This window comes from Lygodium microphyllum, chromosome 6 (genome assembly GCF_053477565.2).
Source record: "Lygodium microphyllum isolate KBCC chromosome 6, Lygodium_microphyllum_v1.1.10, whole genome shotgun sequence".
Lineage (NCBI taxonomy): Eukaryota > Viridiplantae > Streptophyta > Polypodiopsida > Schizaeales > Lygodiaceae > Lygodium > Lygodium microphyllum.
The window spans coordinates 1639694-1656955 of record NC_141140.1 but is presented as its reverse complement, the minus strand read 5'-3'; the positions used below and the strand labels follow the sequence as shown (position 1 = coordinate 1656955).

The following is a 17262-nucleotide window of genomic DNA, read 5'->3' as shown; positions in this document are numbered from 1 at the left end:
AAAGTAAGCCCACGCATTACAACTAAAGTCATGTACAATCAACAAGAGATACTTCGCCTTCCCAAGGAAGGTCGTGCCTACTGGTCCACAAAGATTGGCATACACCAACTCTAGCAGTGAAGTAGCCCTCCTAGTGGCAACCAGTGGATGGAGCTGCCTGCATTGCTTGCCCCTCAAGCAACTAGAGCAAAGAATGAACAGGGTGGGGAATTGGGAAGTCCCTCCACTATCTTCTTTTGAGAAGCCCATCGAATCACATCAAAGTGCAAATGACCATACCAAGCATGCCAAAGAAACCCAAGCTCATGTGAAGACCATGTTGCAAGGACTGTGAGTGTATAAAGGCCACCCTCTTATGTATCTGTCCATAAAGGAGCTCCAAAAGATGCATCCTTCACTATGACTGCATCCTAGGTCAAAATGACTTGGGTACCTAGCTGTGTCAGACCATAAATAGACAATAGCTTAAAACCTAAATCTGGTGCAAAGAGGACTCTAACAAAAGAAGTTTGCTTGTTTGGCAATAAAGGAATAGTCCCTACTCAACAAACGGAAAGTAGAGTTGTCGCCAATGGTGACGGAGCCCCCTCATATTTATGTCCTCCAATCAATCCTTGCAATAAGTCATGTGGAAAGAGACTCCAGTCTCCACAAACCAAGGCTTCTCAATAGAAAAAGTAAATGTTGAATCCTCCACCTCAAAAAGTCTACAAAGATAGACTCGGTGGTAGCGGGAGTGGCCTTCAAATCCTTCCCTCCTTGGGCTTCAAATTGGGGTACTTCTCCCTACACTTTTGCTCGGGATGAGTGCCCTTGCCACAGTATGGACACTTGGGCTGCTTCTTTGAATCCTTACAATCATCCTTTTTATCCTCCTCTTTCCTAGCCTAGGGGTTCCCCTTCTTTTTTTCTCCCCCTAAACCTACAGTAAAAGCCTTCATGGAGCTAGATCCATGTGTATCTAAGTCTCTAAGCCACTCGTTTTGCTCCAAATCTAGTATGGCAAGATCCTCCCAACCAAGCATATCTCGACCTCAACATAATGAGACCGGTGTAGAATACATCGAACTTTGGAGACGGCAGCTAAGAGAGAAGAATCATGGCCATGTCCTTTGAAGATATAGTCCGTTTGACAGATGTAAGCTCATTTCTCATGTCCTCCAATTTGTTGATGTGATCCTTCAAGGAAGGAGAATCATCAACATTGAGCATTCGAAGTTTCTACTCAAGAGATATGCGGTGAGCAAACATCTTCTGAAGATAGAGAGACAAGAGCTTCTTACAAACCTCTGTAATAGTCTTCAGCCTACAAATATGCACCACGACAGAATCCTATCAGTACATGAAAAGAAAGGATCTAGCTCGTGTGCTAAGCCAATCCCATAAGGCAGTACAATCCATTGTAGATCCAATAGCAAGATCCTCCTTTACTATTGTTTGATCCAATTCACCCAAAATGAGCATAGTATTTTTTATCTCACTCACAGTATGTTCAAAAGTTGCTTGTAAGGTTTAACATGTAAGATTGTAAACCTATGAGCACACCTATGGAAACAAGGTTGAAGCTTTCAATGCACAATGGCGATGATCTAGCAGATGTTGCTATTTACAACCACACTGTTGATTGCCTCATTTATTTGTGCGACACTCGTCCTAACATACAATATGCAGTATCACACATGAGCACATACATGCACAATCCAAGGACACTACATGGGCAAACTGTGAAGCCCATTTTTCACTATTTGCAAGAAGCATAGTCATATGGTTTGCTATTTCCAAGGGGGGAGACATGCAAATGCATATTCACAATGATTCAGATTGGGCCAATGATTAAAAAACAAGGCAATCTACTAGTGGACATTATTCCTTTCTAGGCTAGTCATGCATTTCTTGGCTAAGCAAAAAGCAGCCTCCTAGGACTACCTCATCTTGTGAATCCAAGTATAGGGCACCTTTCACAGTGGCTCAAATGTGTATGGTCACGTGGTATATTGGCTGATCTTCATGTTCATTTGGAGAAACCCAATCCTATTATTTGTAACAATTAGAGTACTTTTGCAGTAGCATGGAATCCTATGTTCCATGCTCGTACAAAGCACATTGACATACATTATTACTATGTCAGAGAGAGCACATACAAGGGAGATCAGCATGATCTACATCCCCACATAGGAGAATGTTGCAAATATTTTCACCAAGGGACTATCACGAGAAAAGTTTGAGGAATTTTGAAAATCCTTTAACTTATTACCTTTTGGTGATTGATTCACTTCTTGTATATCATCACATTGGCATTGCAAGGGGGGGCCCAATGTTTTACTGTGTGGTGTCAACACAACTAAGTTAATAAGTTGTGTCACTACTTCTAGAGTTGATCTAACTCCACTTGAGTTAGGGATAGGTTTAACTTACTTAAGACCTATTCTACTTTCATTCTAGCATTCTAATACTTGCATCTTTTGAGCGTGGGACTACTGCCCACTCTTGTTTATTGTCTTGTGTTCATACACATGATTGTAACTCATGGTCTCATAGGTCATTTTGGCCTTTTGTATGGATATATATATATATATATATATATATATCCATACAAAAGGCCAAAATGACCTATGAGACCATGAGTTACAATCATGTGTATGAACACAAGACAATAAACAAGAGTGGGCAGTATGAACACATGATTGTAACTCATGGTCTCATAGGTCATTTTGGCCTTTTGTATGGATATATATATATATATATATATATATATCCATACAAAAGGCCAAAATGACCTATGAGACCATGAGTTACAATCATGTGTATGAACACAAGACAATAAACAAGAGTGGGCAGTATGAACACATGATTGTAACTCATGGTCTCATAGGTCTATATATATATATATATATATCCATACAAAAGGCCAAAATGACCTATGAGACCATGAGTTACAATCATGTGTATGAACACAAGACAATAAACAAGAGTGGGCAGTAGTATATATATATACACATTGAAATAGGGTGCACTTTCAGCAAAAATAACATCTTTGCTAACAAAAATCTTTCAAGTGAGAGGATCATACAAACAGCCTTTGTTGTCTGAACTATATCCAACAAAAATACATTTTAAGTGCATTATCATCAACTTCCCACGAAGCTCTTTAGGCACATGTGCATATGCTATACATCCAAACCTACTATTTTATGATCGAGTATCATCCTGCATTGATTAATTCTTTCATTCTCCTTCGCTTTCCATTGAATTAATCACACAATTGCTTCATACCTAGGCCAATAGTGGTATCAGAGCCACTTACCTTCATCCCCTCATCATGGCTCGCAACATCACCACCAATCATTGCCATTGGGCACCTCCAGCTCAGCCAGCTACCTTATGAACCCCTCAACAAATAAGTGATGAAACTGAAGCGGAGAGGTCAAGACCAAGCTAGTAGCCAAGGGCTGTTTTCAACAGGTTGGGATTGTTAGCAGATGTGTGTCATGTACTCTCACATGGATTGATCATGAGGAGACATTTATCCCTACTACACCGAAGGTCACTATTCAAACTTTGGTAGCTCGTGGTGCACCATTACACCAAATGGATGTGAAGAGTGCATTCCTCAACTGAGATTCACTAGGAAATCTATACGAAGCAACTAGGGGGATTTCTTAGTGTAGGTTACAAGGATCATTTGTATGGCTTGCAAAAGGCCCTATATGGTCTGAAGCAGGCTCCCTGCATGGCATCCTCGTCTCATAGAGTTTTGAATTCACTAAGAAATCTGTGAGAAAATTTTTGAATTCACTAAGAAATCTATGTGGAGCAACTAGGGGCATTTCTTAGTGTGCACTACAAGGATTGTGTGTATTGCTTGTAGAGGGCCCTGTATGGTCTAAAGCAGGCTTCTCTACATGGTATCTTCATTTCAGTTACCCTTACAAAATATCAAAGTACTATGTTACCTTTGGCATGGCTCCATTGACTATTATAGATTCCAAAGGCAAGTTGTGAACAAATCATCATTTAAAGATCATGATGCTATTCAAGATATCAACAACTTGTCTCTCTTTGATCTATTTGACTACACACGGTTTGATTTGGTACATAGAGTGAGTGTGGTTAGGCAATTCTCTATGGTACCTTACTCATTGGTGGGAAAGTATGAAATGAAAGTACGATGGTATCTTCAAGATACCTATCAATTGGGTTTGTTGTCAAAAGAGTAGTACTTTTAAGGTTTTACAGAATCTGACAATACAGCCCACCACATTGGTTCTTCACATAACCACTGTATTTATGATGTACTCAGTTGCTCTTTACAGGGCCTCCTTGTACTATGTTTGTTACCTTAGGGGGAATTTCCTAGAGGTGTTATTAACAGAATTTTCGTTTTTCAATAATTTAAAAAAATTGGGCTGGCGATATTGATATCCAAAGACCTCATGGTGGGCGGTGCTTCTTCCTTGGTTCTGGTTTGATTTGTCTTTCTAACCAAAAGCAACCTACTGCAAGACCAAGCATTCTATAGTGCTTCATAGGACATTCTCTATTTGCAATCCTAGTGGATGATCTGGATCATTCACAATAGCAACCTACTGTATCCTCTATACAAGCAATCAAAGTGTCATGGCATTGGCACAAAATCCAGTCTTCCATTCCAAAACCAAGCACATAGCAGTTGACTGTCATTTGATCAGATTGAATGATTTCTCTGGAGTGCGTCCCTACCCAGAACACGTGGCTGATATCTTCATGAAGGCTTTACATGGGAGTAGTCTTGATCAACTACCTGCACCAGTTGGGGTCTGACCCCCAACCCTTTATAGATTGAGAGGGGACACTTCTTGCCCCAACAGTTTCCTGTCTTCAAGATCTATTTGGGTACTCATTTCATTTTGTCCCAAATATGTCACAGAGAAACGGTGGTACAGATATCCAGCTCCATTTTGGACACAGCATTTTGGCAATTCAAAACCTTTATTTTTCACGCACTGTGGCATCCCATGTTTGGTCTGCTTATCGAGCATCATTGCACACTCATTTTACCCGTCATAGCGATTGTTCTTTCACTTTATCATTGTGTTCCGATGAGTGAGTGTGAGAGAGCCTTGTTTTGTGTCGTATTTCATTCTTGATAGGACACTCATTGTAGTGATACCACGCTCACGAAATAACTCAGAAAATAAAGTTAGCCAACAAACCAACGTTGTGATTGCTACCCATCAGATCAAGTACAATAGTATAATAGAATTTTCTGCCTACTGTAAGCACGCATTCATATAACTGCAATTAACATTTACGGCTGATAGACTTCAGCAAGCTCACATATGTGAAAAAAGTACTATTGCAAACTAACAAATTACACACACACACACACACACACACACACACACACACACACACACGCACAGATATTTTCAAGACTACATGTATAGGTACAAGTAGAGAAATAAGGGATATCTTTTACAGAAAATAATACTTGTTGCGCTTGAAAATGCTGCTGAAGTTGAGCTTGTTGTTGCTGTTGTAAGTGATGAATGTGAGCCTGTCTTCCGTAAAACCACACCCACACCCCAAGATAAAACCAAAAATCCAAACAAATAAAAAGATTTTAGCAGTGTCATGATGGATATCGCCGAAAAAAACACATAACACTTTGTATTACTGTGGGAAAAGATCCTAGCTACTTACACACACAAACACAAATCCTGTTCAACTGCAAACAAAAGTTTATTAAGCCTTCCATGCGGTGAAAGTGGATAGAAGCACATAGTGTCAATATTACATCTAGCTTATATGTTGATAATTGTTGGCATTTCACTCCTCTTGGAGTATGAGAACATATCCCATGTATTGACACATGCATATAAAGTGTTCCCTCCACAGGCTTCATGCTAACTCTTGGGCTAAAAAATGCATTACAAATTGATTAGCTCTTTAATACAGCCCCGAAAAGTATTATTACCAAACATAGACACTTCACTTCCTTTTAGGTCCTCAGTTTTTGCTTTTCCGGGTGATGGAGGTATACCAGTCATGGAGACACACCCTCCAAACCGAGCACTTTCGCGATATCCTTCCCATGGGTTACCTACCCACACATTCTCCCTCCCAACTATGGACCACTTTGTCTGTACTTTGCCAACATCACAATGCCTAGTGGAGCATCTAGTTATGTCCTCTTGCCTCAGCCAACTTAGGCAAGGATATCAAGTTCCAATGCTTCCTCCATGATATCTTTTTCTTATCATTCCTTCCCAACACCTCATGGTTCTAGCTCCTTATTTGCATCAGCCAAGAATGCATTCACTCACAAGATGCATTTTAATAGGTCTAACTACACCACTTGGTCTGATCTAATGAGGCATGTCTTAGACTCACGGAAACTATGGGACTTAGGGCAAGGGTTAAAACCCCAACTGACCCTCACTTTGCTCCAAGGTTGTTCACTCTTGGAAAGCACATATGTCATAATGTTTCATTCTCCGTAGTTGGGTTAATGCAAGAGCTACTATAGGAATTCAACTCACAGCTTCAATCAACATTTTGACCTTGCATTTGAGTTGTGAGAACACTTGATTGACCGCGATACAACTTACAATAGGACCTGTCATATCAATCTCAACCATGAGCTCAAAGAGTTCAAAATCATTGACCAAGATAAACTTAAGGTCACGTTAGTAGAATACTCCATTCACTCACCGAGTTTGTCATTAAAAGGACTCCTAATGACCAAATCACATTCTTCCAAAACAAGATTTGTAAAAGGACATGAAATTTTATTGCTTTGCTTAGCATTTGATTAAAAGTTAATCAAATGTGACTTGCATATGTGAGTCAATTATTTCACAGTGTGGGACCCAAGACCCCAAGATACCAATTTGTGCGAAAAGTAAAAGTTGTGACAATTTATGCCAACTGGGTTTTGGTGGTCAATTGGTGTCAATTTTAATTGTCTAACTATTATTTGGCCACTTAGTGCTAGTGGTGACACTAGAGACTAGCATTAATAAATTTATTAATGCTAGTCTAAGGGACCCTAGAGATTGAGAATCACTTTAGGTTGCAAATGGCCAAGCCAATTCAATTATGAATTGGCACATTTAATTTTGCGTAGCGTCAAAAGGGCTGAAATAAATTTCCAGAATTATCTTCTAAGTTAATTTACTGGCTAGATAGTGCTGGAAATTGGGTTTTGAAAGCTCCCACTTGGCAAAAATACCCATGCAAATTGAGAAAATGTTTTTGGGGCTTGTTCACAACCATTCAAGTCAGTTTTCAGCTGGAGGAGGAGAGAGAAAAGGCTGCTGATCGATTTTCTAAGCAGAAAACAGCAGATTACAGCACGTGACAACCATCTTGTAAACGCCCCGAACAACGTAGTATGCTTAACAATTATGATATTCGCTTATTTTCGAGATTTAATATAAAAGAGAATGAACACTTAAAGCTGAAAATGAAAATTACTCACAAAATTACAGCCATGAAAATGTAAAAGTAATGGAGACAAGATTGAGGGTTGAAGATGGACAACCCCTTTGCTCAACCCAAGTCCCTTAGGAAAGAGCTCAGTTACAATCAACCTGAGAGTGAGGAGAAGTAATTCTCACTCTCACAAGATCATGCAAAGATGTACAAACACACATGCATTATCTATTATGCAATGATAAGAACTGATTTCTTTATAGTATGAGAGAAGAAAGAGGGAAAATCAGCCTTTCTCCATCGTTGATCAGCAGTACATGGATATGGCTTGCTTCTTGTTGCTAAAATGGAAGAAAGAGCTTGAGACGAAGGTGCTACAATGAATTTATAGGCTTGCTGTCCTATAAAACAGCAGTCATAGAAGAGGGAATATGGAGGAATTTGACAATGGAGAAGTGGGGGATGATGATGGGGATGGATGGGCCAATTTCTGGCTATCTGTGGGTGCTGTACATGAGTTTACAGCAAAGAAAAATGATACTGAATGAAGAAAAACGAGCTGTTATTTATAGGAGAGGGAAGAGCTAGTACAAAAGGGGAAAGTGAAGTAGCACAAGACAAGTGTCCAGCCACATGTCATGAGATGTGACAAGTGGTGGGACACTTGGAAACTTGTATGACAAGTGTCTTGACACTTGTCTCTTCTCTATGCCTTCCTTTTTGGGCTGAATACTGTCAAGAATAGAAACAACCAAATTTTGTAAGCTCAGTCAGAGTACAGAATTTACTATTTTTAGAATGACATCCCTATTTTTTAGGACTAGCATTTTTAGGTGTGAGCTTGCCAATATAGGGTGTCACAATCTTCACTGTGTCACCTTCATCGGCATTTAAAGCTTGGCGAACTTCTGCCAGAGTGTCCATCTCTTCATTCTTTAATCCAAGCTCTTTAGCTAATTGCAAGGAAATGACATTTTCATTTGCCCCAAGATCTATCAAGAATAGTGCTTGCTTACCTTGCAACTGTCCCCAAGCTTTTAATAATTTGCGCATCTCTGGAGTGTGAGTTGTGTTTGCAACTACATCACTGATAGCATTGATTTTCACTGGCGACTTAGGCTTGTTGTCAGAAACCTTGCTTTGTCCTTTGTTTGGACATTGCTTCGCTATGTGGCCTATTTGTCCACATTTAAAGCACTTCCCTTCTTTCATGAAGCGCTGCTTTTCTTCTTCGGAAAGTTACTTTGCTTGTGGGTATAGATTGGAGCGAAATTGAGGAGCATTAGGAGGTGCATAGGGCTTCATCTTCTTTTGATTTGATGGCTGCTTTTGCCCTTGTTTTTGTCCTTCATTTGGGACTGAATTCTCCTCATCATCAGCTACTCTCTTCTTATCATTCTTTTGGAATGATTTGTTGCCATTGTGCTCCATTTCCCATGTCTCAGCATGGTCAATGAGTTCCCTGAAACTAAAACAATGATAATGATTAAGAGCAATACGAAGTTTAAAATGCAAACCTCCTTGAAACTTCCTAAGCTTTTCCGAACTGCTGATCTTCTTGAAATGTTGGACCTTCAAAAGCAGCTCCCAAAATCTCTTGGTATAGTCACCAAGTGACTCATTTTTCCTTTGCCAAAGCCGATCCCATTCCATTTTTACATCTCTTTTGAAATGAACAGGGAGAAATTGGCTTTGTATCATGCGAACAAAGGACCGCCATGATTTTGGGACAGCATGATCATATTCCAACCCCGTCCACCAAGTATGGGCTAAGTCGAGTCAAATGTAAAGCTGCAAACTTAATCTTTTCTTTTTCTTTATACTTGTCACGACCATACAAAATTTGAAATTGACGAATAAACTTCAGAAGAAGATCAGGATTTCGGAAACCATCATACATACTGAACTTGATCTTCTTTTCAAGTTGAGATAGCGACTTGGTCTTCTTCTTCTTCTTATGCCTTCGTCCATGCCCGGATCTTGAGGTTGAAGATGATGAAGTGCTTGATGGGGATGAAGATGGAGACGAGGGTGAAGAATGTCGACACCTTTGACGATGATGAGGTCTTCCACGAGAAGGATATGACTCTTCGTCACTAGAAGAGGGTCCATCAGAGTAGGTGCCAGATGACTTTGAAGAAGAGGATGAGCTTCGATGCGATCTCTTTCTTTGTCTTGAAGTAGAATGGGACTGCCTCTTAGAAGTAGTTGGACTTCTTGATCGGCTCCTTTCATTGGTATGGCTTTGTCTCCTTGAAGCAGATGGGCTTCTTTCCTTGAATTCTTTGGGATTCTCAACTTTTTCTAGTTTGAGAAGTTGCTCACGAATTTGTTGATTCTCCTCTCTAAGACTTTGAATGGCTTGAAGGATAACACTCGACTGATCCATTGAGACTCTAAGAAAAATATGCTCAAGCACTCAATGCAAGGGCTCAAAACAAGCAAACTTATAGTTGTAAGCACTATCAGTGTTGGGGTGAGGACCGAGCCAAAGCTTTGATACCACTGTAAACGCCCTGAACAACGTAGTATGCTTAATAATTATGATATTCGCTTGTTTTCGAGATTTAATATAAAAGAGAATGAACACTTAAAGCTGAAAATGAAAATTACTCACAAAATTACAGCCATGAAAATGTAAAAGTAATGGAGACAAAATCAGTGGCCAGCTCCAATGCACTTTTCTTTATATCTAATTAGTGCAAAGGAAACAATTTTAATAAATCATTATATAGACAAATTAATGAAAAAGGATACAAATTCTATTTCTCTAGAGTTGTGACACATCTGACGCCATCATTAGGCAACCACAGCAGGAGAAGGCCCATTAGGGGCTAGCAACATCACAACTGGCTGGTAATAGCAATTTTGGTGCTTTCGAGCTACAATCGACTGCTTTTCTACTGGTTGAAACAAGCAGTAGACAGATTGGAGGGTTCCCCCATGAGAAATCTCTGAATTCTCTCTCTCTAGCATTCTCACCTTCTTCAATCAATTCTCATAAGATCTCAGCTTATCTCAACCTAATTTGGTGAACAACAAAGGAAATTATGCTTTAAACCCTAAATTTCTGCATAAATTAAGGTGCCACCTAGAGACCCATGCCATCAATAGATGGAATTGTATACTAATTTCAGCACCTGAAATTGGTGGAATTATCATGGAATTCAGATGCTAGCCCATCCATTGTGAATTTGAGGTAGCATTTGGTCTTCTGGGGTCCACTTAGAGCAAGTCTTGGGTGAAATTCAAGGGGCAATTTGCCCAATTTGTGTGCTGATTGAATTTACAGCAAGGGGCTTTTGGATCAGCCAATGAGATTGTGGAATTTCAGCTTGTACCCAATACATTAGTCAATAAAGTTAAAGAAATACAGAAACATGCACCAACTTTGGAGGCCAACAAGGTGTCTACTCTCCAAGAGTTTTACGATAAATTGTGAATTGTCAATTTATGTTAATTAATTACTTGTTGTAAATAGTGTTAAATCAAGTTAGTACCACCTTATCTAGGAGGAAGGTTGGTTCAATGTTTCACTCCTGGGGTACCATCAATTCCCTCAAATTGGTGAGCCCAAGGCATCTAATTGAAGGTTAGAAGCTTTGCTCTAGTGTTGAAATTGTATTCAGCTAAGCACTACAATAAGAATGTCTTTACATACTTAGATGGGATCAAGCAAGAATAATGCCTCTCAATCTGAAAGCTCACAAAGTGTTGGGAGAAATGCAATGCCTGATCTTGGACAAGGCATACAGCATGGTCAACAAGCTAATAATGTTGGTTTAGACCAAAATGTGGGTCCTTCTAGGCCTTTACAAGCTAATGATCAGCAAGAGAGAGAGGAATTTGACGACCAATTTAAATATCAACTGAGGACAGCAACTGAAACATTTGTGCAATCGACGAATCATCCTCAATTCATGTGCTTTTTGCACCCCTTAAAGGAGGGCACCAAAGGTAACAAGAGGAAATCATCTTCAAGAGCTTTGGAACAACAAGATGCACCAAAGGAAGAGCCAATACAACAGCCATTCCAAATGTGGATAGTGAGCTGAAGCAAATGGCAATTGATGCATATGCAAGGGCAATTTGGAAGTGCCAATCCAATGCCCTTTGGAGAGCAAGGCATGCATGCAATTATGGGATAGCCAAGTTACTTTGGTGGTTTTCCATGCTATGGTGGGTCAAGGGTCACATACAAGGATGTATGGCACAACTCCTTATGCATAGTTGTCAAGTACGAAAAGTACAGTACAGTACGGTACGGTAAAATACGGTACTAAATGGTAACTTAAGATTTTATAAGGTATGGTACGATATTAGTATGAAGAAAATTTTTAACTTCATTATTTTGAACTATAGATGATAGAACACATGTTTAAAGTCTAAATAACAATGCTATTGGAGTATATAAGATGAATACTTGAGGGTAACACGCCAAAACCTCTATGGCATATCCCGCATGTCCAACATGCGCTACAACTTACAAGTACATACATAGGAGTGGATACATCATACATGAATGATCCTACAAATACATGAATGATCCTACAACCCTACAGACCTCCTCAGTCTTTTCGGGCTGTTTATGCATGCGATCTTCCCGAAAGATAACATCATTGCTACATACTACTTTCCTTTTCTCGAGATCCCATAATCTATATCCCATTTCACCCTTCTCACCATATCCTAGAAAAATGCATTTACAGGACTTTGGCTCAAGTTTGTTGTGTTTTTCTTTACGAATGTGCACAAATGCTTCGCAGCCAAAAACTTTCAAGTGTGCATACGAAGGTGGCTTGCCCGACTAGGCTTCTTGGGAAACTCCCCTCCCCCCCAAGTCTCGTTTAGTGACCAATTAATCAAGTGTACGGCTGTCATAACAGCTTCTGCGCAAAAACCATGGGGTAATGCAGTATGAGACAACATCGTACGGACCTTATCCTATACGGTTCGATTCATACGCTCTGCAACTCTATTTTGGGGTGAATTATGAGGACCAATGAGCTCTCTCTATCCCTTTGCTGTCACAAAATGCCTGAAAGGCCTTGGACACATATTTCCCACCATTCTCAGAGCGAAGACACTTAAGTGTCTTATCAGTCTGATTCTCAACCAATGCCAAGAATTTGTTAAACTTGTCAAGCACTTTATCCTTGCTACGAATAGGGTAAAACCATACCTTCCGTATAGCATCATCGACAAAGGTGACAAAATATTTCTTTACCCAAAGATAACCCTGGCATCTGACATACATTGGAATGCACTAACTCTAGAGGAGAAGATTTCAACGAAAGAGACTTCTTATGAGACGTCTGTGCATGTTTACCATAAACACAATGATCACAATGCTCAAAATCAACATAACAAAGACAAGGCAAGTAACCCAAACGAGAAAGCACTTTCATTCCAGTTTGACTCATGTGTCCCAACCGGCCATGCCACAAAGAAACACTTGGATGCTCGGTCACAACAACAACATGATCGCTCGCACTAGATACATGGAGAGGATACAAGGTATCACTTTTACAACCTCTGGCAATCACTTTAGATCCCTTACAGATCTTCAATTTCCCATCACCAAAGGTTGTATGAAATCCATCGTCATCTAGCTGCCCTGTGCTAATCAAGCTCTTCTTAAGCTGAGGTACATACAGTACATGCTAAAGTGTGAAGGCAAAACCATGCTGAAACTACAACTGCACACTATCAATACGTGAAACTGCAACTGCAGTACATGCTGAAGTGTGAAGATAGAACCATGCAGAAACTGCAACTGTACACTATCAATATCTGCAATGTCACATGCATTGTCCCCAAGATGAACAACACCATGTCGACCCCCTGTATAGTCAGAGAATCACATCGTGGTCAAAGAACCACTCACGATGAAGGGTGATATGAAAAGAAGAACCTAAATCGAGGATCTAGATATGTATGTCATCATCTGTATCTGCAAGTAAAGCATGTGTACTAGAGTATATTCCCACTGTCACTATCATGAGTGACTACATTCACCTCTTCAATTTTGACACTGCTCTTCTTAGGCTGACTCTCTTTCTTTTCTTCCTTGCTATCATCTGTCTTCTTGCTCTTTCCTTTTTCTTTCTTCCATTTGTAGCAGTCACGTTTAAAGTAACCCTTCTTGCCACAATGATGGCATTCAACATCCTTGCCACATGATTTACTGCGTCCCTTGCTATCATATTTGCCTTTCTGCTGTGATTTGCCCCTAGTATGCAAAGCACTGGAAGACTTACTGGATGCATTGTTCTGCCGATTCATTTCTTCCATGAGTAGAGCACTCTCTACATCAGCATACTGAAGAATCACATTAGAATTGCTCATAGCAGTCCTGAATGTATCCCAACTCTCAAGCAAAGTGCAAAGCAAGAACATATCCTTAAATTCTTCATCAATCAAGAACTTCAAGGCAACCACCTGGCTGAAAATGGAGTTAAACTCACTCAAGTGAGTAGACATTGCTGTACCCTCTTTCATACGCAAATCCATAAGCTTTTTCAACCAATACATTTTGTTTGCGGCACTCTTCTGTACATACAGTTCTTCTAGTTGAGTCCTAATAGCATATGCAAAATCCAAACCTTCAATGTTAAACAACAAGGAATTAGAAATTGATAGCTCGATGGTTGAGCATGCAAGCTCATTTAACTCATCCCACTCTTCCTGTTCCATATCTACGGGCTTTGCCCCTTTGGTCTTAATCGGCTTTGCCTGCTTCTTCTGCAACAGGATATTGTAGCATTGTTTTTGCCAGATTGTAAAGTTATGTGCTCCTTCAAGTTTCTTAATGTGCATGAGATTACTGCTGTCCCTGCTTTTCATCCCAAATGTGACCAAAAAATTCAGCAAATGCAGGCCCAAACTGTCACGCGTGACCAGGGTACAAACAAGTACCAACCAGCAATAAATAACCACATAGAAGCAGAAATTTCAGATTTGCAAATAAATTTTCAAAAGCACCAGGGTACAAACAAGTACCAACCAGCAATAAATAACCACATAGAAGCAGAAATTTCAGATTTGCAAATAAATTTTCAAAAGCACCAGGGTACAAACAAGTACCAACCAGCAATAAATAACCACGTAGAAGCAGAAATTTCAGATTTGCAAATAAATTTTCAGAAAAGCACTAAACCTTGTGCTACAGCACTCCACAACTAATTACAACTGTTTCAGGGGCAAATACATCACATTGCATGAGAAGTCCCAACTTTTAGCTGCAATTTCTGTTGTACATGCACCCACAGGCAAAAAATTTGACACGTACCATCAAAAGCCCTAAAATTTTTGTGCTCAAAGCATCAACCATACATCTGCACTGTCTCTAACATGCATAGAATAGGCTAGTTTTGCCAAAATCGGCCAGTTTCAGCAAAACCCCCAAATTTTTACAAGTGCTAGATGTACAAATTGCATGGAATCAAACCCGCATGTACATAAACTGACCAAATGGCACAAAATCTTACCCAAACAGCAAAAACCCCAAATTACACAAGGTCCAATGTGCATCGATGTCAAGAAATTGGGTAAATTTCAGCCCAATTTTTGCATGTACATGAAAAGCCCCAAATGTCGGAGGTAAAATGTCACAAATTCCTGCAATTTCTAAGACAAATAGTCTTGCTCTACATCACAATCTCCAAATCCGGGAAAAGCCCAAATTTCCAAGATTGCACAAATCTGCACTCTATGCTTCCACACGTGAAACCCCGTCAGAGGGAAAAGGGGATAAAAGAGATTTTTTTTTTTTACCTGACTTTTGAAAAAATGTGACGGGGAGGGGGATGCGTTAACCCGCCGACCTGGGTCGTGCTGGCGTCTCGAGCCCATCACGTGGCTCCTGTCCCGTACGTCAGCGCCTCGACGGTCGCCATGCAGTTGCCACACTAGTCCCGCCATCAGCACAGTCGTCCAACAAACCATCACAACGGCACGCCTCCGTCAGAGTCCTATCGCCCACGCCTACAGCCTGGTTGCGTGTCTCCTGGACTTGGTCCTCGCCAGCAATTCAACTCGCCAACTATCCGCTTGTCCAATCTTCTGATGCCTGCAGCCCAACCTGTAACTCCAACTGTGCCGTTTGACTCCTGCACGACTGTTGGAGCATTCAACACCTGTGCTCTCATACCAGTTTGTTGAGCTCCGACGGAGCGCGAGGATTGACACACACAGTGCTTGCTAGTAGCAGAGAGAGTGAGAGAGAGTATATAGAGTAGCGAGGAGAGTGAGCACAACTTGTGGGCACAATCACAAGTATACCTCTTTAGGTTTTTAGATAAATATATATATATGAAAGCACAAATGTGCTAAGGGTGTTTTCACACCCGTGCACATATAAAAGGCACGATGGTCCTTTATTCCCAACATAAATTTCACTCCGGAGAGCCCTAGAAGATCAGCCCGACCAGCTTCTACCTCGGGCTTCATTTGCATCGTTGCTTCCAACTGATTACGTAACACATTTTCTACCAGATAGTTGGCAAGAGGCTTTTGAATAACCCCAATGGTGAGAGACCATGAAAAAGAAGCTTGAGAGTATTAATCGAAATGAGACTTCGACCTTGGTGGATCATCTAAGCCATAAGAAAGTCATCGGGACAAAGTGGATTTTTAGAACTAAGCTAAAAGCTAATGGGACTTTAGACAAGTACAAGGCTCACCTTGTGGTGCAAAGGTTTTGACAGAAGCAAGGTATTGACTATGAAGAGACCTTTGCTCCTACTGCACAGTTGACATCCTTTCATCTGTTGGTTGCGCTAGCCGCTCACCATGGTTGGATGAACTATCAAATAGATGTCAAAAGTGCCTTTCTAAACAGTTATTGGGAGAAGGAAGTCTATGTGGAGCAGCCTTCCGAATTTCCTTCTCCTAACTCACAAATAAGATCTTTCGCTTGTAGAAAACACTCTATGGACTAAAGCAAGCATTGCAGTATTGCTTCTAAAGGATGGATGAGTTCCCTAGGACTCATGAATACCATTCTACCCCTTATGACCCGAACTTATATGTCCATATTACTTCAAAGGGAGTCAACTACATCCTATTGTATGTAGATGATTTACTTATTGCTGACTCTAATTCTGCTGCCATAGCAGAGATAAAGACCCAACTTTGCTCGTCTTTTGACATGACATATCTTGGTGTCTTATTTTGGGAGATAAAAGTAGTTTGATCTAAGGGTAGTATTTTTGTTTCCCATCAGAAGTACACTATTCAGTTAGTGGACCAACATTGTAGAGATAAGACACTGCCTATGACCACACCTCTTGATCCCATTGTCCATCTTTCTAAGGATACCCTTGGTCAAGCACACCTATAGGTTTGTTGTAGAAAAGCTTCTTTGGTTGATTCACATGACACTAGATTTAGCTTACTTTTTCTTCATGCATTAAGATACTTGTGACGTACCTATTCTTATGCCCTAACTTACGAATCTGGTTTATGTTTGCAAGGATACATTGACTCTGACTAGACAAAGTCTTGGCACCCAACATTCCCATGACGACTACCTCTTTTACCTAGGACACAGCACCCATCTATTGGGCCAACAATAAGCAAGAGACAATGGCGGCTTCCACTCTGCTAAGGTTGATTATCGGGCTCTTTTTATGGGTATCACAGAGACTATCTACTTGAGGAGCTTACTAGCGGCATTACACTTTCCATGCAACTCTCCCCACCTGGCAAAACTTGCCTATGCAAGTGAGAAAAACGTTTTTAGGGACTAGTGGAAGAGATCATTTCAACCACGAAGGACCATTCCCAGAGCAAGAGACAGTAGTTTGGGGCCCTCCAAGAGCAGGTGACAGCAACCCAAGGTCC

At 40.4% G+C, this 17262-nt stretch overlaps 1 protein-coding gene across 1 annotated transcript in view; it reads right to left on the bottom strand.

The window, feature by feature from the left end:
- LOC148034230 (uncharacterized) overlaps nt 1-17262 on the bottom strand; it is an 89139-nt gene that overhangs the window by 63878 nt on the left and 7999 nt on the right. Inside the window, exon 5 of the mRNA XM_087680461.1 lies at nt 5471-5536. Within this exon, the coding sequence (XP_087536587.1) occupies nt 5471-5536 (66 nt within the window). The remainder of the gene's footprint in view (nt 1-5470; nt 5537-17262) is intronic.